The sequence below is a fragment of the Podarcis melisellensis genome (assembly GCF_964234715.1).
Source record: "Podarcis melisellensis genome assembly, chromosome: 11".
Lineage (NCBI taxonomy): Eukaryota > Metazoa > Chordata > Lepidosauria > Squamata > Lacertidae > Podarcis > Podarcis melisellensis.
In genome coordinates, this window is record NC_138543.1 from 45,380,203 (window position 1) to 45,408,036 (window position 27,834).

A 27,834-nucleotide genomic window follows, 5' to 3' on the forward strand; every position below is an offset into this window, starting at 1 on the left:
CTGGCAGAAGCCTCTGCTGGGTCTAAGTGCCTTCCGTCAACAGAGAGACATCACTGGGTAAAGCCCCCTTGGAGATTCTATAAAGTCTTTTTTTAGTTTCAGCTTCCAATCATTTTAGATCATGCTTTTATCTGGTGTAAATGAAAAAATAAAACACTGATTTCCTTTGCATAGAATTAGATCCATTTCTTCTCTAGGGTGATAGTATAAAAGTGAAGATAAAGACTGGACGTGAGAAAATTATTCCTTGAAAGTTAGAAACTCTGATTTAAGATGGAAATGGGAAACGTCAAAATATCTATTAGGATGTTTTGAGTATCACATTATATTTAAAGAGCAGGCTCGGGATATATTGGAGCTAATCAGAAAAGTCAGGTGTGGAGAGTAAATACTATCACCAACTAGATAATGTCTTGATATAAGAGAGGCACATTCATTTTAGAATTGATTTTAGCCTGCGGCTGTTGCTGGACCGCAACTCCCATCATTGTTGCCGATGTTGACTAGGACAGGTGGGAGTTGATGTGAACAAACACTGACCCCTCAACTACAGTATGAATTACATTTCCAAAGCATAGTTTGGCTCCTTAAGACCCCTAAATTCATGTTAAAAGGAGAAACTAAGAGCACTAACATGAAAATTTTGATTGCTCAAGAAGTGACTAAGTGTTGAGTACCATTGTTTTATTTCTTTTTTTAAAAAGGACAGGTTCTGCTGATCTTACATACAACGTTTAGTGGCACATAAAAGGATACTAAGCACATTCTCCCTATCTAAAATAGCCTTCAGCCATTACAATTCAGAAATGTACATGCAGTTGGCTTTCATAGACTTTTCAGAGCTAGTTTTAGTTACCAAATATTCATAGACCAAAAATATTTTAACAATGCAAGCTTTTATTTAAATTTCAGGTATGTTTATTTTGGAAGATGACAGGGTTGGCAGCACCTCTACCAGCACGTTTTTCCTAGATATATCTGAAGATGCAGAACAGAATTTCTACGACCGATCAGGACCCTTGAAAGATAAGGATCGCAATCCCTTCCCCTTCTTCACTTCAAGCAGGCTTGTGAAGAACCGCATTTTAAATTCTCTAACCTTACCTAATAAAAAACATAGGAGTAGCAGCGATCCGAAAGGTGGCAAACTCTCTTCTTCAGAGAGCAAGATGGGTTTGAGGCGAAATCGTACAGTAACTGAGCCTTCCAGCAGCATGGATTTTGCACGAGGCGAGGACTTCACCCCTATGTTCCGGGTGCCTAAAATCCACACTCTGAAACTAGAGACGTCGTTTGTCGGGAGCAGACACAGCGAAGATGCAGATAGCACTCCAAGTATAGGCGAAAATGACCTCAAGCTTCCCAAAAGCCTCGGCCACGAAAACCACCGGGAGAACGCCAGCCGGGAAAGACTGATAGGAGAGGTTTCTACGCAGACTCATTTCAAAAGCCGCAGCTTGAGTTTCAATACGGATACCACCACGAGTGGCATAAGTTCAATGAGTTCGAGCCCTTCGCGGGAGACTGTGGGCGTGGACACTACAAATGTAGACACGGACAGTGGGAGTTTAAGTACTGTGGTGAGTACCAAGACAGTTAAAACAATCCAGTGCTCAACCCCACAGCCTAACCACCTCCCCCTCTCAAAATCAAATTCTGTCTCCCTGGTACCGCCAGGGTCCTCGCACACCCTTCCTCGGAGAGCACAGTCACTTAAAGCTCCTTCGCTCGCCACAATAAAAAGCCTGGCTGACTATAACTTCAGCTACACCAGTTCGCGAGATGCCTTTGGGTATGCAACACTCAAACGCTTGCAGCAGCAAAGGATGCACCCCTCTTTGTCCCATTCGGAAGCTCTGGCATCTCCAGCAAAGGATGTGCTCTTCACAGACACAATTACTATGAAGTCTGGTAGTCTAGACTCTCGACTGACACCAAACAGGTAAGCACTTCTTCCTCCCTCAAGTTTTCTTCATGGCATAGCTAAGTAATGTTCTCACGATTCCAGCTGTTCAACAAGAGAAGAATTACTGTATTTTTCACTCCATAAGGCGCACCAGACCATAAGGCGCACCTACCTAGTTTTTAGAGGGGAAAATCAAGGAAAAAAATAGCCGCTTCTCCCAGAGCTTTTTGGGGCTGCTGGGGGAAGCCCGGGTCCCTCCCAGCCCCAAAGAGCAAAGAAGTCAAGACAGCGAGTGGGATGGATCCTGCTGGCTGTCTTGGCTTCTTTAGCCGTGCACAGCCTCTCCGGCCAGGAGAGGCTACGCGCTGCTATGGCAATTCCCCCACCTCCCACAAAAGCCCACAGGAGCCGCGCACCCTTTAAGGAGTGCACGGCTCCTGCGGGCTTTTCTACGAGGAGGGAGAAGGGACTGACTGGCCGCGTCAGCCCCTTCTCCCTCCTGGGGAAAAGCCCGCAAGAGCTGCGCGGAGCTTGTGTGTGGCTCTTGGGGGTTTTTCCTGCCTGCCACCCCCCTGCATTCGCTCCATAAGACACACACACATTTCCCCTTAATTTTTAGGAAGGAAAAAGTACGTCTTATGGAGCAAAAAATACGGTAGCCAGGAATTTTGGGTGTGACCCAAACAAGTTTAAATGTACGCAGAGGAGAGCTGCATTTACAGCCGACGCTTCCTTTGATATGTTTTCCATAGCTTCCACCGCCTAAGAGGCAAACTGCCGTTCAGTTTCAACTTCAGAGAAAGCTCCAGCTGCATGAGAATTCCTTTTTTCAATCAATCATGGCCTTCCACTTCAGGCAGTGAATTCCTGGAGCATTCCTAGCACTCTGATCAACTAGGCTTTAGGGAAAATAAGAAACTCGGGGCCTCCTTCCAATTGGGGGAGGGCTGTTGGATCCTGTCGTAAAAACTCCCAGTGTGGGGCTCAAACCCACAACCCTAACATTAAGAGTCTCATGCTCTACCAACTGATTCACAGTCTCAGTTCAGGAAGGGCTGCTGAATCCTATCATACAATCTCAGTTGCATTGAAAAACCAACCCTCCTGCTCAAAGCAGTTCACTCTAAAATAATAATTTTAATAATCAGGTGGGGGGGGGGGTTGGTTCAGAGTAATGGAAAGATTATCTGAACTATTTTCAAAGTTAGTTTCTGAATGAGAATGGAATACGAGAGTAGAAAATACAGATGATGCCAGTCTGGAACTGATCACAAATTGACCTCTTAGAAATAGTTTCTGCTGGGAAAGCCATTCATAACAGTATATGTGTTGCTCTCACAGTATGTCTTTCAATTATTAATAAACAGATAATATATAAGAAGGTAAACTGTATAATCATCCAAACTAGCCGTACTTTAAAAATGCTGTCTGTGTTAGCAGTTGTGATTTTCAGGTTATACTGACTTTGGTTCCCTTGATGCTGTTACAGGTTCATGAGAGCTTTAAGTTATGCATCATCTTTAGATAAAGAGGATTTATTAAGCCCTATTAACCAAAACACACTGCAGCGTTCTTCTTCGGTTCGTTCCATGGTGTCTAATGCTACTTACGGAAGTTCAGATGATTACATTGGGCTTGCTCTCCCCGTTGATATCAATGAAATATTTCAGGTATGTTCACTGTGTGTGTCTAAATTTTCATGCAAAACAACATCAGAATAATGAATCTGAGATGAAATCAGTTCATGTTCACGTGAGAGAATTTGGCATCTTAGATTCATTGTTCTAATGCGGGCATGTCCAACAGGTAGATCGTGAACTGCCAGTAGATCACTGGATGTCTGTGGTAAATCACTGGTAGATCACTGGCTCCCCCCAAAGAAGTTCAACAACTTTGGCTCCCCTAAAGAAAGCTCTGCACCCCAAAAATGGGGCTTTTCTCCTCCCTAAAAAAGCTCAACAACTTTGACCTGAACTCCCCAAAAAGGGGGTAGATCACTGCCTGTTTGTAGCTCTGTGAGTAGATCACAGTCTCTTGGGAGTTGGCCACTCCTGTTCTAATGAATATATCCTCTGGAAGCTACACTTACTCAGAGAAGGGATTAGCATGGAGTAATTTGCTTAACTTACTTGATCAACTCTAGCACGATTTTTTAAAACCCTTATTTGAAGCCTAAATCCACATATTTACTGGTTATCCATTTATTTCCAAATCAAAGCGTTAGTCATTATCATTAAAGCCCTATAAATGACTTAGGTCCAGGTAGTTTTGGGACTGTTCTCTCCCAGATCACCAGATCACCCTGCCCACTTAATAAAGAGACCTCCCTTTGTAAGGCAGATAATGTGTTTATGATTGGGTTTTACATTTTTCTATGTTTTATGAAAATGGATTTTTTCTAATGTAGGCTGCTCTGAGTAGTGAATTAGCACTCAAATTAAATGCTTGAATGAATGGCTATTTACCAAAAATAGAGGGCTTGTTTACTTTTCTAAAAATTCATCCGTATAATTTTTCACTTCAAATATTTCAGGTAAAGGAAACTCCTTATTTCCAGAAGAAGACCATGCCTTCACTTGACGAACGAGGCGCTAAAGTCTTTCCCCAAGATCCTGGAGGTACCTTTTCCTTTTCACACTCTTTTGTTCTACAGTGGAGTCTTCACATTTTTTTGAGCCTGTGGGGTACCTTTTGGAATTTTGTCAGTGCCAATTTATTTTTTTGCTGCGCTGACTAATTCTGTAGAACGAAATAATTCCCAAAAAGTCAGACACAGGGTTGAATGGCAAAAGCTGGTCTTCTGCCACACTTATCATTTATATTTCTTTGTCGTTTAATTGGAAGCCTCTCCAGGTGTGCCAAGTGGTTCTTCCGAGATGGTGAAGAGTCCCTTCCAGATGCTTCGGCAGCAGATCAGTCTTACAGAGATAATGAACACTAGCCGCTCGGATGCTTCTCAGTTCCTTGAAAGTATGGAAGACACGGGGCTCCAAGAGCACACAGAAGAGAATTGCCTTTATTGTGTCTGCACGCACATTTTGGGCTACCAGCAAAACAAAGTGAATTCTTCATATAGTCACACTGGTTAGTACAGCTGGGCCTCTTTCGGTCGGAAGTCTAGCCATTGCTCCTATTCACACACAAGGATATGGAGGCTTGGAGACCTGTTTTGGGCTTCTCATGCATCATGAAATAACTTTCCAGAATGTTTCATAGTCCTGAGACCCAGAAACCTACACTGAAATTTAATGTAGGGTGTCATATTCTGCGGGAGTTAACATGGCTATGGTTCGACAATTATAATTTATATTACATTAAATTATCTCAGCTGAAATGAAGCTATGTATTTTTCTTCTTTGTAAACCACTCCATGTGTTTTTTTCAGAATTTTCAGACATTCCTTATTCTGACTGGTGTGGAAAGCCCATGCACAATCACTTGGATGTGGTCCCCCATTCCTCAAAGTTTTCTGGGATTTCTGGATGCAGCGATGCTGTATCTCATGGCTCAACCAGTAGCACCAAGAGTACAGATATCGTGATAGGTAAGTGGTTTTGTCATAAGCATAACACCATGTGACTGTTTTCCTACCTCTGGTAAGAAGTCAGATACTTTCTTTAAGGCACTTGCAGCCTGATTCTGAACATTTTGCATGTCGGTATTGCACGAACATGCTCCTCCTCTAACTCAACTTAGGACTGCAACCTTTATTAGGTTTTTCCTAACATTACAACTGCCAAGTAGTTGAAGGTGATGCATGTTCTCTTAAGGGCCATTCAGCCAGCATTTTTCCACCTTCCCCAACATGTGCTCACACCCTACACCTCTGTGCATGGTGTTTTGGGCTGACACAATTCCTTCATGTTGTCCTCTGTTTCCCCCTATCTCCTTTATTGCATGTAGAAATGAAGGTCCAGACCAGGAGGATCTGTGTTTGTTTCTTCTTGCCCCTAGACGTTGACTCCATATGTAGTGTTGAGGCGAGGGAATAACATCTGAACGAGTCCTTGGCCTAATGGCAGGCATTGTAATGCATGTGTGGCACTTCTCAGTGAATAGGCATGCAACTGCCTGTGATTTTGATTCTGAAAAATGTCCTTTCCCCTCAAGGTGTAAAGTCAATCCCAGATGATACCCCTGTATGCCGCATACTACTGAGAAAGGAAGTCTTGCGATTAGTGATCAACTTGAGCAGTTCAGTAGGAACTAAAGGACATGAAACAGGTCTCTTGACGTAAGTAGCACTCTCTTCTCACTAAAATTTTAGCTTTCTGCAAATAGTCTGTCAGCTGTGGGTGAGGGAGGTAGAGGAAAGGGGGATAGATGTTGTCATGGAATTCTACTCAGTATTGATCCTGAGCCAATTCCAACAGCCTTTACCAAAGGTGTCATGGGCTTTGAAGACACTCAAACTCAGGATGCAAGGGAGAAACATGCTAAGAGGAAGGGGCACACTTGGCAAATTCACACCGTGATCAACTCCCGCCCGGAAACCAATGTCCCCACTGTGGAAGGACATGTGGATCCAGAATTGGCCTCCACAGTCACTTACGGATTCATTGTTAAAACTGTGTTTATGGAAGACAATCTTACTCGGCTACGAGTGATCGCCAAAGAAGAAGAAGATAGTTAGCAGAGTAAAAATTTAAACATGTTGCAGGATTCCCCAAAAAATAGACCAGAGGCAGTTGTAGCTTTACTGCTACTGAAGGCAAATGAGCATAAATGGTCACAAATCCAATACCTTCAGGATTGGCACTATCCATAAGAAATCCAGTTCCAGCAGACTTAACTTAAACTTACAATAACTTATAACAAGTCTAAACCTTAACACTAAGCGTACTATGTACAGAACACCACACCAGAAGGAAGAGAGATAGAGAAAGTGAAACCCAGGCTCCTTCTGGCCTTACTATTATAGTCATCATGACCTTGACTGAAAGAGATAACAGGACCAGTTTAAGCCAGCTGTACTCAGCCTCTCTGAAGGAATAACCCAAACATCAGGAACCTTCTGCTTGTTTCTTTCACACAGAGAAGCTTCCAGAACCCTCTTGAATTAATTAGAACAGGAAAGATCTCTACACATCAGATCAATACTTTCTGCACTAAGAAATGCAAACTGACAGATGTAGCCTCCTCAGGCTCCTCACTAATCCTTTGGAGTTGGGAAGAGTGGGGAGAAAGGATGTGGGTGAGCTCCTGGCATCACCAGCTCTTACCAAAGAGGACACAATGAGAATATGTTAGAAATCATTCATGCTGATTGGGTTGGAGGGAGTGGAGACTATCCCATTTGCCAGTTTAGAGTCGTAGATGGGTTTGTAGGCCTTGACAATTGTGGCAAAGCCTTCCTTTGAGAGATGGCATTGAAACTGTGACCCATCAGCCAATCTCTTAGCAAAGGTGGTTGCTGAACTTGGTTCTAGAGTTAATAAAATTACCGTATTTTTCGCACCATAGGGCGCACCGGACCATAGGGCGCACCTAGTTTTGGGGGGTGGAAAACAAGAAAAAATTATTCTGAACCCCCAAAGCCAGAACAGCAAGAGGGATCTGGCTTCTGGGATACCGTGTGGCTGTTCTGGCTTCTGGGGTAACCGCGCCAAGCCTCTTCAGGGCAGCATGATGAAGGCTCCCCCTGCCCAAAGAGGCTGCGCAGGGCTAAAGCAGGTTATACTGACTTTGGTTCCCTTGATGCTTCACAGGAGAGGCGCTGCGCAGAGAGGGAGAAGGGGCAGCGCCCTTCAGCGAAGCTGGAAAAGGAACAGAAGGAGAACCTTCTGTTCCTCCTCCGGCTTCGCTGGACAGGCGCGTTGCTCAAGGGGCGCTGCGCCTTCTCTCTCTCTCTCTGCGCAGCGCCTCTCCTTCACAGGAGAGGCGCTGCGCAGAGAGGGAGAAGGCGCAGCGCCCTTCAGCAAAGCTGGAGAAGGAACAGAAGGAGACCCTTCTGTTCCTCCTCCGGCTTTGCTGGACAGGCGCGTTGCTGCGAAGCGGGAGGAGGAACAGGAGACCCTTCTGTTCCTCCTCCGGCTTCCATGACAGGCGCGTCGCGGCGAAGCCAAGGAGCCTGCATTCGCTCCATAGGACGCACACACATTTCCCCTTCATTTTTGGAGGGGAAAAAGTGCATCCTATAGAGCGAAAAATACGGTACTTACCCATCATGCCTTCAGTAGCTGTATAGCCACCCAAGTGTGAGATACCAAGTTCATGCATTGTCTGTGGTAAGATTGTTGTGGGCGTGTTCAGTTCATATCAGATCTGCTTTTGACACAACAATGTCAGGTTAGCATTTGCAGCAGTTGAATCCAACATCTGGTAATGGGGATATGACCATCTTGGCAAAACTATTTCCCTGCATCCATCACATGTTGCAGTGATTGTGAGCATATGCCCTTTGAGGTTCGGATTAGACTCGTTTAAGCCTTTTCAGTTCCATATTTGCCTTTTCAGTCTGTATTTTTGTTCCTCTTTCACTTGAATTCAGATTGTTAGGTCCTGAGGTTTGACTTCATCGATTTGCGTGGAATATCAGATAGCTGCCTCAGCTTCCTTCCCTAAAGGTTTATGGTATTAGGTCTTGATGGAACAGTTAAATCATGGTGCATGAATTGGTTTCTTTTTCTTTCTGACTAGAATTAAAGAGAAGTTTCCCCAAGCATTCGATGACATATGCCTTTACTCTGAAGTGTCCTACTTGCTCGCTCACTGCACATTTCGATTACCATCCCGAAGGTTCATACAAGAGCTCTTTCAAGATGTCCAGTTTTTACAAGTGAGTTGAAGTGAAATCTAGCTAATTCTTGATAGGCTTCTAATACGACTTTTGTCTTTTATGCTAATTTACTAACATTCTGTCTCGTTACTTCCAGATGCATGAAGAAGCAGAAGCCGTACTAGCAACAAATCAGCAAACAGCTAACCCATCGGCTGAATCCTGACCCCTTGCTTTTTGTGGTGTGGTTAAATATGAAGTCGTCGGTAGCCTCAGATAATAACGTCTAATTGGGCGAAGAGAAGAGAAGCATTCTGGGTACAAGTAACAGAACCTCTCCTCCGTGAAACCTGCTTTCCCATCCATCCATCTGAGCCCTATGGGAATTGTTAAAACAATGAAAGTAGCAATTACCAAGATATGCAAGGAGAACGAAGCACTGAACACTTGCACAGGTTTTCATTTCACTTATTTTGAAACGCAGCATCATAATAATAGAGGACAGCCAGCGTGCAGGGACGTGTTGTACATGGTTGGTTTTTTTTACTTCCGTTCAGGACAGAGAGTGATGCCTTTTAAACCCTGGATCTCAGAGCATCTAAGGCTCTATCTCCATTGTCACCAATGGAGTTGCTCGGACTGTGGACGTCAGGGGATTAATGATGGCTTTCTGTGATATTTTTCCTAATCTTTGTGAAACACTACTTGGAGAATTTCTGATCTCTGAAAGAGGAAGAGAATCCTTAGTAACGTGGGGTAGTCTTAAGTTATTTTATTGTTACAACAGCAAAAATCCTTATTTGTGTTAGCAGTCGGTCTAGGTTTGTTGCAGTTACATGTGATAATGTGTTAACTGAACCAGTTAAGGAACTTCACTACAGTTTGATTTTTTTAAAAAAAGAACAAATCACTTCTCAGACCCCTGGGATCAGAATTTCCCTGTACATATAATAATGCATGTTGTTCGGTCGGGTTTTCTACATTAATGCTCATCTAGTATGTAAATTGTCTAAATGTAAACCTTTTAACAAGCATGACTTCCATCAAATAAGGGTGCATACTTTATCAAGAAAAACTAGGAAATATCTACCCATTGCTGCTTTTGATCAGGAAAGAGGCAAGAAAAGAAAAAATACCACATTCCATGTCTTTAATTTTTCTCCTTACCACTTGGCTTTGATTATTATACATGTGAAAGGTTAATTGCAAGATAATACCGGTAATGGTAGTGAAAAGCCTTAAAGGTGCAATGCAGAAATGAACACTCCTTTGCTTTAATCCATTGTTCTTTCACAGATCCTTTGCACAGATGATATGATGGTGACAATATATAGGTCAGTTCTCCCCACACCCTTAGTGCGATTCCTAAATTTCTAGAAGTGCAGACTTGAAACGCGTGCATCTTGTCCCCAGACCGAAAGACCCCCCCTCCCCCCGAATCAAATAACTTGATATATGCAAACCTGTACATACAAATGCCCAACCACTTTCATTACAAAAGGCTGACTGTAGTGGATTGAGGTTACTCTGTAATTTCTTGTGTATGAAAATAGTACAGCGGGACTGTACTGGCAATCATATTATGTCCATCCATCCCCCCCCCCATTAAACAAATTCAAAGATTTGCTTATCAAGGTGTAATTAGCTCAGTTTTGCATATTCCTTACTGCAGCTTAATCAGTGCACTAATTCTTTTTGTGGTAGGATTTTGTTCCACGTTATAGAACGTTAAGAATATTTGAATTTTTCATTACGCAATCCAATCTTGGTTAGGTTACCTCCACTGCCATTCCCCAAAAAATGGTTTTGCTCCACAACACAGGGAAGACTGCAAAGGTTAAAAGGCCAAACCACCTCTAAGAGTTCTGCTTTCCTTAGTAGGAGACTGGCAAGTGCTTACAGCTGAAATCTTTTTGTCAAGCTCCTTTTTGCAGTTCCTCGTGAGACCTTCTTTCACTTAAGCTCCTTGCCCTTCCTGTACAGGGCAGATGGAAGAACGAGCAGTTCTTGACCTCTGGAAGTTTTTGATACACAGCACCTGAATCCGCTTCTTTTTTCTTCTCCTCCCACACCCACCACGGTGGCTCCTCTGAGAGCATCTTCCCCATCGCACTATGGCTTAATTTTGCCAAAGCCTCTTTCTCCTGGCTTAATGAGCTCAGTGTTCAACTCCAGCATTGTCTACACTGCCATTCTAACCTGCCATTCTAACCTGCCATTGGGGAACAAGTAATTTTAAAGGAACAGGAGTTGTCTTGGTGGCTTGCTCATTTTCACCTCTTCTGACTTGATAATGACTTTGGTTTCAAGGAATGCGACACTGGATGGGGTTGCGGGGCTTGTAGAGGTTTTGAGATTCTTTCACATACGATGATGGCAGTGGGGGGGGGGGAGGTTGGTGGTGGGAATAAGAATACGTTACCAGGTTTTTGAAGTTACTTTCCCCCCATTTGTTGCCTTTGGAACTTGTTAACTGGAAGGTGACAGGAAGGAGCAGAGGGCCTGTAGAGGCAGTTGTTACCTCCCCACCCTTTAACCAGACGTCTTATTTTCCTTGAGTTGTAGAGGAATGTTTGGTGTGGCAGTGGAGGTTCCTTCTAGGAGTTGGCCATTTCCCCCTTTCTATAGTATTACTTGTTAAAACTGCTTTCATCGGGTCATGTGGCCTTCACTATAATTTAATTGGTAGAACCCTTTTAGGCCTATGTAAATGGAGTGTTCCCAGCAAAATTAATTCCCTCAGGTTTTTTTCCCCATTTCCATCAAAGCTCTTTGGAGTTTTGGGTGGGGGGCTTCAGCTGAATTAATGTCTACCTATTAACCGCATGGAATCCATTAATCTTATCCGCCAGTATTTACAGATATGGGCTTAAATACAACTACTTGGCAAAACCAAAATGCTAGCTACAGTAGACCAAATAGTGGTGTAAACCCCAAAGGAGTCATGTAGTACTCACAGTTAAAACAGGGGGGGAAAAACCCTGATCTAATACAGTAGTAGTGAACACTACCTCAGTTAGGATAGAGTAATTAAGACCTATAGATTGCTGACTCCAGCTGGAGTTAATTCATGAACTCTAGTTTACATTTCTGCTTCCAAGACAAAAGGTAGCTGAGGCTTTTTTAAAAAAATAAATCTATATTTAACAAAATAAATTGTTCAGGTGGTTAGGCTTTCCAACCCAGCTCTTAAAGAAGGGACATGAAAAACGAATAGGGAAAATTAAACAGTAAACTTGGATTGCAGCATCTACACCCAGAAAATTCACCACTACCTTTAAGTTCAAAGAACTCTGACCATCCTGACCATCACCAAGAAAACTGCAAAGTAACATCAAGTGAATTTTTCAAATAAATTTAAGGAAAGAAAACATATTTCCGTAAATGTTGAGGATGTAATAATGTCAGTACTGAGTGTTTCATATATGATACCTTGCGTTTACTTTAATTTGTCAATTAATTTGATGTGGCAGAATATATTCTGGAGTGTAACACAATGGGTTTTCATTGAAAAGCTGTGTTTTGAATTGAGTACTCCTTGGCCAGTCACAGTAGCATCTCATTCGGTTGTGTACTTGGACGACCTTTAGTCCATCAAGCCAAATGCAAAAGCCCTGAATTGTGAACTGCCGGCTGTTTGACAACCTCATGAGTCTCAGAGATACGGAAAAATCAGAGGGCAGCTGTATATATCTGGTCGGTTGCACTTGACTTGGAGGATTACGAATTCTACAGGGTAGCCTTAGGTGCTCCTGAACAGAAATTGGGCACCAAGCCAAACCATAGGAAACGTCCCCAGAAAAGGAAAATACGATGGCACTTGGGGAAACTCCCAGAATCACAGTTTGAATTATGTGGGTGGTGCGGACCATGCCCCCATACTATGTCCCACTGTTGCTTTTGCAGAGGGATGGGAACTGTGGGCTTGGCTCAGTGACTTCTAAGAGATCAGTGCATCCGATCCCTGTAGAAACCCTTGCGCCAAAGATCCCCCTTCTGACATTGTGAGGTATGTCACAAAGGAGATTCTAAGTGCTTCCGAATGGACCCTTACAGTGCATGGGGGACTTGTTTAGATGCATCTATCTCACTCTCATGCACACACACTGTCCTGCCCTACTTACTGCAGTAAAAGTTGGACGGAAGGGATTTTAAACAAGGATCCCAAAGTTCTCCAGGTCCTTTAGAGGGCAAGGGGAGCATGTAGTATTCCAAAAAGCTGCATTTGAGAGAACACTTTGAATTGACATCCTTTTTCTGCTTTTGTTCAATTCATTCCAAATATAACTCTGTAGGAGTTCTGTTTTCCCCACGACAGATACGTTAAGGATTAGATATTGGCTGTGACGCAGACTGTTAGATCCGAGTACCTCAAGTTCAGCACCTCCATTAATACATATGGCAGCAGCCTGATTGTATGATAGGCATAGAAAACCTTTAGCTGTTATTAATTCTCTATGTCTTTAAGAGGTCTGACCATCAGACAAAGAAGTGCTAGCCCCTTGCAATATAGGCTTGGATTCCGAGTCACATAAGCAGGTTGATTTCTGCCAGTTCCCTCTCCATTTGCCAGTGGCTCCCCCTTCTAGTCCCAAAGGCCCCTCCAACTCCCAGGAACTTATTTTTTGAAGGGGCAAAAAAGGGAAGCTGGAGGCAGGCAAGCTCAGATCTTTGAACTCAGTCCACAAAAGATCCAAGTCATATTGTCAGATGTGTGTCACAAGGCCCATACAGTCCTAAAAAGACCTTGTTCATTATATCCGCCATGTAGGCTGCTGCTAATTAGGCACCATCGGTTTTCATTCCTCTAGAATATTTTCAGTATTCTAGAAAATGGGTCGACGCGTTCCGAAGTTTGCTTTCTCCGACACATTCTAGAATACTTGCCAGGCAACAGAGAATGTCCTTCAGTAACTCTTCGAACAGCAGTATAAGGAAGAAATAAGATTCCGGAAGCATTTTGGTGGCAGCTCGGCTGCTTGCGTTTCTGGCAGCACTTTCTATATAAAGATTTTGCAAAGCTGATGCCCCAGTTGTGAAGTGAATGTAAGTTTCGGAGGGCATGGGGTCCGACCCAAAGAGAGGCACTTCTAAATTTAGGGCTTAACTCTGGCTGAATATTGCCTTAAACATATTGATCCTTTTCCCCCCTTTTCTTTTTTGCTTTTAATAGGAGAAAAAACCTCTTATTTTGAGATTGCCTTCTGTAACAATCCTTGTTACCCTACCCTTCTGCTTGCCCTCCTGTGCAGAAAAATGTGACAGTGCAGATGGGCATGTGTTTTCCAGTTAAATGTACCTCACTATTAAATGCTGGCTAGTGGTGATGGGAACATGGTAGAATCCCTACTAGAAATTTCCCTTTTCTAGAAATGGCAATAGCCCTGTATTTGTTTTTTGTTTTGTTTTTTTTAGACTTCTCAGCGCCAATATCCAGATTTGCTATGTAATTATCATTTTTTAATTCAGTCAAGAATGTGGTTTTTATTTGGATTTTTTCTTTTGTAAAATAGTTGGATAGCGACGCCACAGCATGCAGAAATTGCACTTTTTTTGCTTGACCTGCTTGTATAAAATAGACACTATTTAATTTGAAAAAATGTAATTTATGCCAAAAAAAAAGAAGAGCGAGAGAACTTGCCATTCTGCCACTGCATAGGTTAGATTAGCACAAAACGCAAGAAGTTTTGAGGGGGAGGGGCAGTATTTTGTAGGTGTAATTTGTGGGCGGGGGGCGGGGAGATGTGCTTCATTAGTGGCTGCCAGTAACCCAAACTATGTGTGATGTTAGAGATTATGTAAATTAATCATTCTGAGGAGTGTGAGAAGAGTGTATGAAAAACTTCAAAGCTCATTGTCTCCACCCCATGTGGTCATATTTCCTCTTATTTTTTTTTAGTTGACAAGCTGCTACATATTTGGAAGTTATATTGTTTGTAGGTCACTGAATGGACATTGAAATCTGATTTATATTGTATACCTGTAACATAGAAAGAAAGAAAAAGTATTTATATATTTTCTGTATGAATATTTCATTGAGCTGTGTATAATTTTGAAGAGGCTTTGTCCCCAATTGGATCTGCCCATCTGGATTCTTGAGCTCTTTTTTGTTTCTCTTTCCTTTTTTGGAGTTTTGTTTTGTTTTGTACAGTGTGTACAGTTCACATCTACGAACATTAAAAGCCTCCTGAAGCATTATCTTATCAAAGGGATGCATTGTTAATAAAATGGACTTTGAACTTGCTCTCTTAAAGTAAAACGCTTGATGTTTCACAATCTCCGAGCCCCTTTGCACCATTTGGTCTGCTGGCCAATCGCCTTACTGCAAATTTAAGCAAATACCCCTTTCGTTTTTGCAACTCAGGTTTGCCACTGAATTGAGACATTAGCCCTATTCAGATGTTTGTCTGCCAATGCGCGGCGGAAAGTGATGGAGGGTGGCAGGTCCTGTCTGTGTCCCTGCTCCCCTTGTAATTCTAATTTCATTGAACAACCAAGTAGAGTTGTTGATGTTTAGCATTTGTCTTGTCTTTTGACCTTTTATTCGCTGTGGCTTTCTCCCTTCACCCTTCATTTTTAGTTTCGTTTTAAAGCTGACCTGGAGTTTTCCTTTTGCCCACTAGGTGGCATTGTAACCTAATACTACGCAACTGACTTACCTGGGAGTCAGACCCAGTGGTCCATCTAGTTCAGTGTTGCCCACACTGGCAGGCAGCAGTCGCTCGGGATCTCAGACAAGGGCCTCCCCCTATCTGGAGTTGCCAAGCGTTGAACATTGGTCCAGATGCTCTACTACCCCTGAGCCACGACCACTTCAGCTGTAGCTGGGATAATGAATTAGGAAACTGAAGATATTCACAGTTCCTGCCTTATAAGCACAATGCATTTCCAGGAAATGGTTCATTAGGTGAGTGTTCATATTCTAATACAGGATTTGTTTGATCTCTCCCCCCTCCCTCTCCATGGTTTCTATCCGAAATCGCTACAGCCAAAGGAAATAGCAGGTTTGTCAGACCTCTCGTGCTCACTGATAGGTCCAACTTTTCCTTCTTTTTGATTTGTCTGATCTTGGTCCCCACTCTCTCCCCTTGGTTTCTGTTCAAAAATGGCCGATGGTGACCCACAAAGCACACAAAAAAGCAAGGAAGTTGACTGTACAGATAAGTGAATCTGTGGAGTGTATAGCAAGGTTTGGGCATAATTCTTCAAGTGTGGATTGGTGAATTTTCAGTTAGCGGGACCTGCCTGGACAGTACAGTGGTACCTCGGGTTATATACGCTTCAGGTTACATACATAGACTCCTCAGGAACCAAAAGATTGCCCACTCAGTGTCACTTCGCTCTTGAATTTTATGGGCATTTTTTTGCAACACATGGAAAAATGCTTTTGAAACTATTGAAGCCATAGCAGATTGAAAATTAAGCCATACCATGCTTCATTCCCCTGCCTTTGTGCTCAGTAGGAATTAAGGGTGGAATGGAAGAGAAAATGAAGAAAAAGTTGCTTCTTTCCACACTGACCAAAAGGAGCCAGCAGGGACCTGGGTGCAGCAGAGTAACTGCCACCAAATCTCTGCCGCACCGTAAGTTCGTGGCCTAAATGTGTGAACCAAGCCGAAAGCAGAAGAAAGAGCACTTGGCAAATTCTTCCAACGAGATGTGCTGTCCCCATTTGCACTATGAGGAGGAATGTTTGTAAGGATCACCACCTCTGTTTGTTTCCACAAAAGGTAAAGGACCCCTGGACGGTTAAGTCCGGTCAAAGGCGACTATGGGGTTGCGGTGCTCCTCTCGCTTTCAGGCCAAGGGAGCTGGCGTTTGTCCACAGGCAGCTTTCCGGGTCATGTGGCCAGCAGGACTGAACCACATCCACCTTCATTGACTAGGATATTGATCTAGAAACAGCTCCTGTACAGAGCTCAACAGTGTATAGCAGTTAAACACACCATTTCATCATCGAATCCAGGTGTGTTTGCTTTGGATTCTTGGGGCAGCTGGGGTTTGTAAACCAGTGGCTGGCTGGGTTCAACAGACCCCACACTGAGAGGCACTTCTGTTTGAGAGAGAGAGTCTAAATCGCCTTGACTGGTTCCTGGCGGGTGGCTGATAGCTGTGCTTCCAAAACCAAAGCGCTCGAGCGGCTGGTAAGATGTCAAAGGTAAGTTGGGTTTCTTGCCTGCTGCCTTTTGTGATGGTAGAGTCTCGCAACCTTGTAGTTTAAAGTAGCTCCAATTTTCCACAAAAATTGGAAGTGGAGGCTGCTTGCTGACAGGACCTGGACACGTTCCTATCAGCTGTAATTTGCTGGGAGGGGTCTCGCTTATTTCCATGGGTCCGGACTTCACCTGTGGAATCTACAGAAAGCAAGAAAATTAAAACCAGACTCATAAAGCAGAAGAAAAGAGCACTCCCTAAAAAAGAATGGGCTGGATCCAGGCTAAAGTGTTCTCCAGCCACTCCTTCCATTTCTGTGGTAGACGAGCGTGAATTTAAAACATTTGTTCCCCCTTCATTCTCATTACCTTCCAACTCACAGAGAGCAACTTGCTCAGGCAGCTTTCTGAAGTCAAGGAGGTTCCTTGTGCATTTTAAAGGCAAAGGTAAAGGGACCCCTGACCATTAGGTCCAGTCGTGGACAACTCTGGGGTTGCGATGCTCATCTCGCTTTATTGGCTGAGGGAGCCGGCATACAGCTTCCGGGTCATGTGGCCAGCATGACAAAGCTGCTTCTGGCGAACGAGAACAGCGCACAGAAATGCCGTTTACCTTCCCGCCAGAGTGGTACCTATTTATCTACTTGCACTTTGATGTGCTTTCAAACTGCTAGGTTGGCAGGAGCAGGGACCGAGCAACAGGAGCTCACCCCGTCAGGGGGATTCAAACCACGACCTTCTGATCAGCAAGTCCTAGGCTCTGTGGCTTAACCCACAGCGCCACCCGCGTCCCTCTTGTGCATTTTAGAACCCTAGAAAAACAAAGTTGAGGGAAGTATGTAGGGCAAAAGGAACACTGGGCTAGCATATTTGTTTCTAGAGCCCCACACACTATTGCCCAACACACTCGGAACAGTTAGGCATGTTTGAGTCCAGCTGGATGTGATATCAGTGGGACTTAACATGACTTAACTCTCATTGGATTTCCATTAAGGAAGAATGAAAATTGATGAAAATCTTGGAATATGCAGAGATGGCAAAATTGATGGCACTGACAAAAGGTATGATTTTAGAATCTTTTAAAGAAGACTGAAAAACCTTGTCTAGTCTATATAAAAAGTTATTTCCCATACGTTAAAAACCACAGTGGAGTTTGAAGTGTTTCTTAAAATGGAATTGTATGTAATTTGGGTTAGAAAACCAACATTGATGTTGGGTGAGGGGGAAGTCTCTAGTTTTGTTGAACTGGAATATAATTGTTGAGTAACAAATGTAACTTTCTGTATGGAAAAAAGAATAAAATATTATTATTGTTTTTAAAATTCAATTAAACAAAAGCATGACCAGCTTAGGGCTTGTAGCCAACTGAAGGGTACACAATGACTTTTAGCTGTGCAATGTAACTCCCTGCTCTAAATCTGCTCTGGGGGTTTGGGGGGAAACCCCGGAACAGATTTAGGGGCATGGTGGGCAGAGAGTCACATTGCACACCTAAAAGTAGTTGTGCCAGCCTCACTGTTTATAGAGTCCTCTACTAGCAGATTTTGATAGTGATTTTATCTTACCTTTAAAAGAGCTGCATCAGGATGAGGGATTTTCAATGAATTCTTCACACTAGAAAAGCAAGGGAGGGAAAAATAAGAAAAGAAAGGTTACTTACTTTGTTGCTTAAAACACAGCAGTGATAAAGTTATTTGTCGTGTCAAAGAACTAAATCTGCAGTGGTCTTCTGAGAATCAGCTGAAACGGTCAAATGCAGTTGGCGTGTTTGGCCACAAAGTTAGAAATGTACCTGCCCAGGTACACTGTGCACTAGCCTCCTTGCTCTGCTCAGAGTAGGTAACTGAAGTTACCTGGCTTATCAGGGGCAGCCTAAGCAAGTTTGTTTTGTTATTGTCCCACCTTTCCTCCAGAGAGCTCAAGGTGGTGAATGTGGTTCTCCCTCTCCCCATTGCTGGCCCAACATCACCCATGTGCCAGCCAGAAATTAACTGCTGCTGCACCACAACGGGCATCAAGCCTTGAAGCAGCACTTAAGACTTACCCTGTTAGGGTTACAGGAACTGTTCATTCTTACACTCCTGGGCCATGACCACTGTTCTGAACCATGCACATATATATGTTTACATCCAATAATCATCTCATAACTTAATAAGACAAGATATGAAAAGCCTTTGTGCATGTACATAACCCCTTTGCTTCAGCCACAGTTTAATAATAATAATAATAATAATAATAATAATAATAATAATAATAATAAAATTTATTTATATCCCGCCCTCCCCAGCCGAAACCAGGCTCAGAGCGGCTAACAACAGTAAAATAATACAGCATTCTAAAACCAATTCATTATAAAATCAGTTTAACCAGGTAGCCTCTAATTAACCATCATTTCTCATTTCATCTAAACCAGGGAACTATGGTTTGCAGCTGTCCAGGCTCTGTGCCATCTTCCCTTAGTGGCTCCCCAGCTGGTTCCTCCCCCACCCCCCATTCCTCTGCGTCCAACCAGTCTCTGACACCAGCTTAAAAAAAAACCAGGAACTCAAGCCGGCTCCAACCCTGGCTTGTACACAAGCTGGCAATTAGTTTTCCAGTTTGGTTGAAACAAGAAACCGTGGTTAATCAGAAGCTTCTAGGTTTGTTTGTTTATTCACACCACGAAGGGAAGAGCAGAAGGGCTGCACAAGCAGGTAGAAGTCCCATTCACCACACATTAATTCAAGATACCCTCGCAAGATTGAATGTATTGCCCTCGGCTGAACTTGAGGGACGATTCCTACAGATTCCACATGAAAAACGCTTATGTCCCTGTGGAGATGGGCATGCGCCACCGATTTGGTGCTGCCTTCTGGCTTGCACTCTGTATAAAGACTTGAGGAATGAGGTTATCACCCCTCTTTTATTGTTCATTCCGGGTGACCCAGCCACTGCCACAGTGTCCTTTCTCCTGGCAGATCAGGAGGAGCAGATGACAGCAAAGGTTGCAAGGTTATTAGCTGGGGCAATTGAAATAAGGTCCACTATTTAACTGATTCAGGACCCTAAAGTGTGTTTTATATAATCAACTTTATTTCTGTTCTTTGTATATTGCACTGCTGTTTTGTTGCTATGGCCGATGGCTGATGCAAATAAATATTCATTTCAAGATACAACACCCCAAATGGGGTCAGTGGGAAACCCAGAAAAGAGAATGATGCATAAAGGGTGAAAGGATCACTTAAGAAAGTGAGGCAGTAGCGGTTTGATGTACATAAGCACCTGTGTTATGTTTTTAACTTCATTGTTATCCCACTTTCTGATCCACTCACAACTGGGTCATTCTTATCTGAAGGGCACTGCACCAGCAGTATTATAATCATCTTTTAGAGAGATGGTATGATAGAAGGGAGAGCACATACACAACCCCCTCTACACTTTGAATGAAAATTCAGAGGAGGCCATGGGGGCTACAGAGCCACAGGACCTTCACTGGAAAGAACTGTACGTGTGGGGCCCCCCTACACATGAGGAGAGACCCTGACTGGACCAGGGTCCCTCCTCACATATAAAATATTAATTTAATGAATTGTGCTAAACTCACCATTCACTTTTCCAGATGCACACAGCAAGTAGGAGCACTGATGGTACAATCACAAGTGGCAGAAGATTCGGCAGCCACCCATTTTCTGTTGAAGAAAAAAATAAACAGTATTAGGAACAGATGCCCAGATCACCTAATGTTATTTTAGATTGGTTTTCAGTACCAGGGGGAAAAATAGGGCCAGATAAAATTCAAGGGAAATGGGAAGGGTGGTTGTGTAATATGCATGCCAGATGTGGAATTGACATACAACAGGCTTTAAGAAAGCAGATGGGAGAGATACCATGGTTAGAAACACTCAAAGGGAAGGGAGTCCAAGATGGAGGGAGTTTCTTAAAGGTGAAATATTGAGGGCACCAATGCAGACAAATCAGCCTTCCATATTAGGGCAGGGTTCATGACACATCAAACTTGTCTCCCGCTGTCACTCAATATAGGACAACTTCACATTGTCAAAACACAGCAGCTGATTAAAAATGACAGAATGCTCACAATTACCATACACATAAATGCCTTGTTAAAATACGCAAGTAACATTTAATCATCCAGCTAATGTGCCCAATGATCAGGGAACAACATCTGGAAGCCATTGCATTAGTTACCCCTGCTTTAATAAATTGACTATTAAAACTTACCATCATCTGAGGATGTCAATACTTGTCTGAAGTTCTTAGGGAGAGCTTGTGAGCCGACACTGTAAGCTTTAACTCCAACTTTGTAATGTGTGCTGGGCTCCAAGTTCCTCACTGTAAAAGTCTTAAGATTTGGATCTTCAATGGTATAGATGCAATGCACTGGATGGTCTGCATTCAAAAACAAAGGCAATGGCAGGTAAACAAGCTCCTTTCTTCATTCAAGCTCTTGTAGCCACCCAATATAGAAGAAATGAGGAGCCTGTGTATTTCGGACTCCAGTTCACATCAGCCCCAGTAAACCTGGCCAATGGTCTTGCAGGATGGGAGCTGTGTGGCTACAAGCTCATCATCTCCATAATATAGGGCCACACAAATGTAGATTTGTGTGTGCATACGATAGAAATCCGAATGAAAATCACAATGCTTTTTGCTGATGTTGGGCCACCTATTCAGCTACCAGTCACCAGGATCTGGCCTTGCAGCATCATTTATAACTGAGGTGGCCCTTTCACTGACACTGTATGAAACCATAAAAAGCACCTATAATACAGAGCTCAGTAGAAGAAAAATACATGCCAACTCAGGGCAAAACAGAAAGTAGATTGGCATCCAGAGATAGAACTCCAGATTGTTTGCAGTAAATAAGTAAGTTTTTTGAACTCCCAATGGTTTAACAGCAGCAACAGCGAAAAGACTTCCACCATCCTCAAATTAGACTGATCAGGGAGGTGGATAAAATCAGGACTGTAAGAGACTGTGTGATCAGAGGTGTCCTGTTTGTTCTAAGCCCATGCACACCCCACCCCTGAACCAAGACACAATTTTGTACCTGGGGCAGGTGGTAGATCTCTTGTTTCTAGAAAAACAATAACACAACCACATTTTTTCCCCTTCTACTAATTCCTAAATGACATTTGACATAGTAATTGTATGCTGCACCCTATTTGAGCATCATACTCATGTGTAAAAACAGTGTGTGAGTAGGACTGCACAGAGTACCCCCCTGATTCACCAAGTAAACCCTACCCTGGCAGCTGAGCATGTGGTGTAAACATTTGCAGAAGGGGGAGCATGGCAGTAGGGTAGCACTGTGAAACTGCCCCCACCTGACAGTGGTGTTTACCTGAATGGTGTGAGGTCAAAGAAATGCAGGATCAGGGCACAACATGGGCACACCAGGGGAGCTAATCTCACACTCCTGTCAGCGCATATGTGCAGCCCCGGACTCACTGTGACCTTCCACTGTCCAGAAAAGTGTTAGCAACACTGCTGTCATGGAGGGAGGTGTGTACAACTGTGCACACAAAGCAGTGTTAGAAACTGAGATATGAAAGCTAGGAGCTAAATGGCACCTTAAACCTAGGTTATGGGCACAGCAACGGACTGTCTAGGTGTGCTTTTTTATAACAAGAATACGAAGCTGAAAATTAATGAACTGCAGCTAAAATATTATGTTCATTTTTCACATGGTCTAGTCCTTCCCCTGCCAACCCCCCTAATATTCTTAAGAGGCTCTCTTCTTCAGTCTTCAGAGAGTAGTTGGAAGTGGGGAGACAGAAAAAGGTCCTCCTTTCCTTCCACTCTGCAGTTTCAATCTGAAATCTTTGGCGCAGTATTGCGCCCAGAGTTCAGAATCTGCTTGTGCTAATGAAATTCCCTGTCGCAAAATGTGCCTAGAACAATGAGAGTTTTGAACACTGACACAAAGCCTTCCATGTGATCTGGCACCCTGAGCAATCAGCTGGGATACATGAAGTCCTCTCAACGTGTTGGTCTTGTATGTGTGGACACAAAGGGAGGCCACACATGATGATGGGGAAGTGGCTACTTGGTACAGAGCTCCCCTGTTGGTTTTAAACATGGGTGTGTTGCCTGAATACAAGACGTTCTGGGTGTTGAACCAATTACCTGGAAGTAATGTGCAGTTTCCATGTTCCTTTTTCACGTAAACATAGTAACCTCTGATAAAACCTGGGTGGGTTTCATTGAGATGGTCAAATTCCCAAGTTAGGGTAAATGAATGGGAAGTCACTGTGTGTGTTTCCAGATTATCAGGTTCATGAGCTGGGTCTGGAAGAAAGGAGGTTGATAAAATGGTTATGTGCTTCTTGGACTGCTAATCTTTGACCTTGGCTCCATGGTCAGATTTCCATTTCTGAGTTTGCATTTTGAGAACATCACCAATTTAAAAGGAAACAAGGATATTGAGCTAACTCTTTCTCAGAAGTCCTCACTATCTTTAGAATTGTGCAAAATAGTCATCTCACCCCTGTTTCCCAAGACATACACACTCTAAAAAAAACAACCAAACTTAGGGTCAAATATCAGGATTTCACCTAGACCCTGTTTTTCAAGTTTCTTTCTGCTAAGAAGCTCTGTTGTTTTACAACATCAGCACCATACAGTGGTCTGAAGGCACACCATGCAGCAACCTGGCTGAAACTAAACAGGGTTTTTTGGGGGAGTGGGTAGCACATAGACTGGAGGCCACTTCATAGCCTCTTGCATACTAACTTGAGTTCAATGGGGAAAATGCAGGGTATAAAGGCAATAAATAAAGGCAATCTAGACAGCATCCTAAAAAGCAGAGACATCACCTTGCTAACAAAGGTCCGTATAGTTAAAGCTATGGTTTTCCCAGTAGTGATGTATGGAAGTGAGAGCTGGACCATAAAGAAGGCTGATCGCCGAATAATTGATGCATTTGAATTATGGTGCTGGAGGAGACTCTTGAGAGTCCCATGACTGCAAGAAGATCAAACCCATTCATTCCTAAGGAATTCAGCCCTGAGTGCTCACTGGAAGGACAGATCGTGAAGCTGAGGCTCCAATACTTAGTATGTGATTCAGCACATGCTTAAGTGTTCTACTGAGTGACCCAACTCCTTTGGACTTTGCCTCCTGTTATAATAATTACAGAGACTGTGGCCTCCTATTAACTATGTGGCCATGGGCACACTTTGGACATAGCCGCAGCTATTCTGGTTATAACACCAGGGGCATTGTTTGCCAAATAGCAGGATTCTCCACACAAAAACCTGACAGATATGTCTATCTTCTGTCCAGCAAGCAGTGTTGATACAAGTCACCATGCACATTGGAACATGTTCATTGCTTGACTTCTGAAAAAAACAGGGGGGCACAGTACTTACTGGGAACCACTGCTCTAGAACTAGTTTTCAGAAGACTTGTTCAGCACATCATTTTCATTGTAGTCAAACATCACCACTGGCTTACCTGATTCGTTAAGATACTTAGTCTTCTTTTCCAGTAAATGGGCTCTATCATCTATAGTCCCATACACCCGGAAAGTGTATCTCACATGAGATTCGAAAGCATCTGGAACATAATACATTTCAGGTAAGTATCTCTAATTAGAGATTGAAGTCAGATTGCATTTACTGAACAGAGCAAGCTATCAACTGAAGGATGTGGTATTTAATTAATGGAATGAATAGGAATGAGATGAAACTGAATGTGTTTTTGCACATGAAGAATTTGTATCCATTCTCCCTTCAGCTGTTTCTCACATTCCCCCATTCATATGCATAAATATACATCCAGTCTCATTATTATTCAATAAATGTATGCACCGTCTCATAGCATCAAGCCATCAAAGTGCAGCGTGCAAGACAAAATCAAAACACAAAAAACAGAACTTCTGGAACCAATCAAATTATTTCAGCAAACCCTAAGAACAATTAAACCATATTTTGATACTCTTAAAAAAGAATAAAACAATTTATGCAGATATATGGATGAAACAACAGCTGCACCCATTCCTGGACAGGGATAGCTTCTCCCGTGGTGATCCAGGGATCAAAAACCTCACATTTAGTTTACTGTAATGCACTCTGTATGGGGTTTCCCTTTCACTTAGTTCAGAAGCTACAGCTAGTGCAAAATATGAAACTGGAGTACTGAGTGGTTCATCAAAGTACACATGCATTACTCTTAGTTTTTAAGGATCTACAAGCCACACAGTTCACTTGGGCCTCTAATAATGATTGATTTGCTCCCAAACCAGTGCTATTTCTTTAGGAAAAGAGGTGCCAAAACTCACCATGAACACCTCCCTTGTTCTCTTAGAATGGCAATGGCACCCACCTGAGAGGTGCTGGAACAGAGTTCTGGCAAGTTCTGGCTGAAAATAAAGCCCTGTCCCAAACGATGTATCTGCTCCTCATCCAGCACAGACAGACATTTGAATTCTTGGACCTGGGAACCATCAACCCTTAAGATCTCTGTCTTCTCAGTGTTCAGTTAGCTAGCCCTCATCCAGCCTATTATTGCATCTAGGAAACAGTTCAGGACATGCTCCTGACTCAGATGTTACAGAAAAATACACTTTACTCCAGACCTTATGACCACTCCCATAGTAGATGTTAAATAGCATTGGGGAGAATATGATGCCCTGAGACACCCTGTAGTTAAACTGCCAGAAGGCAAATGCTACTCTCTGGAACCATCCCTATCAAGCCATCTGCCCCCCACCTATGGGGAAAATCCAAGGGAATACTGCAGTCAATGGTTGGTGTATGTGTGTATACATACACATCACTGAGTTATTGATAAAAATTGGCAGCTTCATCACTGTACCCCCATCTTTCTCTTGGAGAAAGTCATCCATCTAACCAGGCAAGGCCAATTCTGTTCCCAAGTAAGATCAAGAATGAAATGGATCCAGATAATCACTTTCTTCCAAGAGCAGCTGTAGCTGAACTGCCGCTGTGCTCTTGAGCAACAAAGTTATAAGAAGTTTCAATTCCTCTTCAGCTCAAGAATTAGTCATTCAATGACAATGGTATGCTGTTCCTACCATGTGTAATGAGAGCACTGGAGTCATTGGGGCCAAACTTCTTCCACTGAAAGTCACAAAAATGGGACTTAGGGTTGTTGCACCAGTCCACGACGTAGCCATCAAACCTGCTTTGAGACTGCCAAGCAATATAAATGCCATGTTCTGTGTTATTCTGTGTGTCTTCCATGCTGCAATTCATGTTTCCTGAAAAGCAGTATATTGTAGCATTAGTTAAGAGCTTTGAGTGCTATCTCATCCAAAGGACGCTGAACTTTGTAGTGTTGTCCCTGGAAAACTCAAGGAAGCAAGGCGCATAGCACAACATGGAGAGCCAAAAGCTGCAATCGCAAGTATTTTGCTGCATCAGGTTAGACAAACTAATGAGATAATGACCACATCTGAATGTCAAACTTAGCATGTGAATGAGCGACATTGAATCACAGGCTCATCCCTTTCTCCTACTCCTGTGTGGCCAGGAGCCAAATTTCTACAGCTTTCACTGCTGCTTCCTTTTAACCATGGTTTATCAGGTTGTCCAGAGAAACCGTGGTTAACATTAGCAATGGTTAGGTCAAAACACAGGTGAACAATCTATGGCCCTAAGGCTTTGGCCCAATTCCTGCATTTGACTAGGAAGTGAAAAAATAAGAAGAAAGGAGTAGCAAAGAGAAGGGGGCAGCAGAAAGAAAATAGGGGGGCACTTTTATTCACTTGTGATTACAGCACAGATTGCCCTCAAAGGAAATGTGGCCCCCATCAGAAAAATTGTTGCTGACTCTTGGTTTAAAGCAAACCTACTTGATACTTTTTTTCCCCTGAAGATAGCTTCTTCAAATTTAACCACAATTGACATTGAGTGCAGTTTTGGTTCCAGACAACACAGCAGGTTGTGGATGTTATGTGCTTTGGAAACAAGACCTCTCAAACTCTTCCTCTCAACCACTCAGGACAAGAGATGAGAGGGAGTGAATGAGGTGAAGAGGAAGCTGGGTTCATTTAACATCTCTGTAAACCACAGCTTGGCTCACACACATAACCAGTCACTAAATCTGTTACAACCCCATGTGTACGTGTAAGAGAAATAATACAAAATTGATTTTTTTAGCAAGGAAGTGTTACCCATCTCCTTGGGCTATGGTGGCAGGAGAAAAACCACACGATTTAGTATTTTAATGCACGGGATTAAGAACCCCACTTCTGAGTGAACTCCAAGACAGCCAGAAGCCCAATGTTTGTATTTGCACAGTCATAACAGTTCCCCAAAGGAAAATTAAAGAAGGTGGAGTTCTAGGTGTACAGGGGTTCTCGTACATTTCTCAGCAGTGGCGTAGCGTGGGTTGTCAGCACCTGGGGCAAGGCAAGTAATTTGCGCCCCCTAACCCGTGGATTTGCGCCCCCTAACCCTAACCCCCAGATGTTGCGCCCGGTGCGGCCGGCCCCCCCTGCACCCCCCACGCTACGCCACTGTTTCTCAGATCTGGTAGGCATAACATTATCTCATTGGGACAAAAGGAAGAAACACATACTGGAACAAGTTTAGCTGTACAAACCATCATCTTCAGCTGCCGAGATGGCAATCACAGCAGGATGAGATGCGTCCACAGAGTTCCTTGCCGAGACGCTGATTTTGTAAGATGAGTTACCAAGGGAAATGGTGCAATTATTCAATGTGGGGCTTATGTCACTGTGATGTGTTTCAGTAGGTTCCTCTAACTTTTCCCACAATATCTCATATTTTACAATTCTTCCGTGAGCATGGAAGTCTGGCGATGCCTGTTGGGAGGAAAACAAAACAATGTCCTTTTCTACAATGGGACCAAGTTACTTTTGTTGACTATCCTTTATACGAAATGTCAGTTTTTCTTTTGGTATTTTTGTCTTGAGAAATCAGAAGCTGCCAGTTGACAGCAGCATTCAGGGTGAAGCGACAAGACCAGTGAGTTAACTAGGCAGGCAGATTCTGGAACGACTCTCTTGCATAATGGCTTTTGAGTCTTTTTATTTTGGAAAGGGGGAAAAAAACACCCATATAAAATCC

The 27,834-nt window shown here is 43.1% G+C and overlaps 2 protein-coding genes across 4 annotated transcripts in view; one reads left to right on the plus strand and one right to left on the minus strand.

Annotated features, from left to right (window-relative positions):
* The window catches only part of RICTOR (RPTOR independent companion of MTOR complex 2), a 63,328-nt gene extending 48,460 nt beyond the window's left edge, over window positions 1-14,868 (plus strand). For all 3 annotated transcript variants that reach the window (XM_081929542.1, XM_081929543.1, XM_081929544.1), the window contains 8 exons: window positions 913-1,942; window positions 3,396-3,576; window positions 4,440-4,524; window positions 4,751-4,990; window positions 5,292-5,450; window positions 6,017-6,140; window positions 8,546-8,684; window positions 8,782-14,868. In XM_081929542.1, the coding sequence (XP_081785668.1) occupies window positions 913-1,942; window positions 3,396-3,576; window positions 4,440-4,524; window positions 4,751-4,990; window positions 5,292-5,450; window positions 6,017-6,140; window positions 8,546-8,684; window positions 8,782-8,850 (2,027 nt within the window). In that variant the 3' untranslated portion in view covers window positions 8,851-14,868. The remainder of the gene's footprint in view (window positions 1-912; window positions 1,943-3,395; window positions 3,577-4,439; window positions 4,525-4,750; window positions 4,991-5,291; window positions 5,451-6,016; window positions 6,141-8,545; window positions 8,685-8,781) is intronic.
* A 1,160-nt stretch (window positions 14,869-16,028) lies between these two features.
* The window catches only part of OSMR (oncostatin M receptor), a 50,396-nt gene continuing 38,590 nt past the window's right edge, over window positions 16,029-27,834 (minus strand). The window contains exons 12-19 of the mRNA XM_081930097.1: window positions 27,347-27,569; window positions 25,815-26,000; window positions 24,233-24,334; window positions 22,904-23,065; window positions 20,996-21,163; window positions 20,361-20,445; window positions 18,343-18,391; window positions 16,029-16,978 (exon numbers count right to left, since the gene is read on the minus strand). Of these exons, the coding sequence (XP_081786223.1) occupies window positions 16,544-16,978; window positions 18,343-18,391; window positions 20,361-20,445; window positions 20,996-21,163; window positions 22,904-23,065; window positions 24,233-24,334; window positions 25,815-26,000; window positions 27,347-27,569 (1,410 nt within the window). The 3' untranslated portion in view covers window positions 16,029-16,543. The remainder of the gene's footprint in view (window positions 16,979-18,342; window positions 18,392-20,360; window positions 20,446-20,995; window positions 21,164-22,903; window positions 23,066-24,232; window positions 24,335-25,814; window positions 26,001-27,346; window positions 27,570-27,834) is intronic.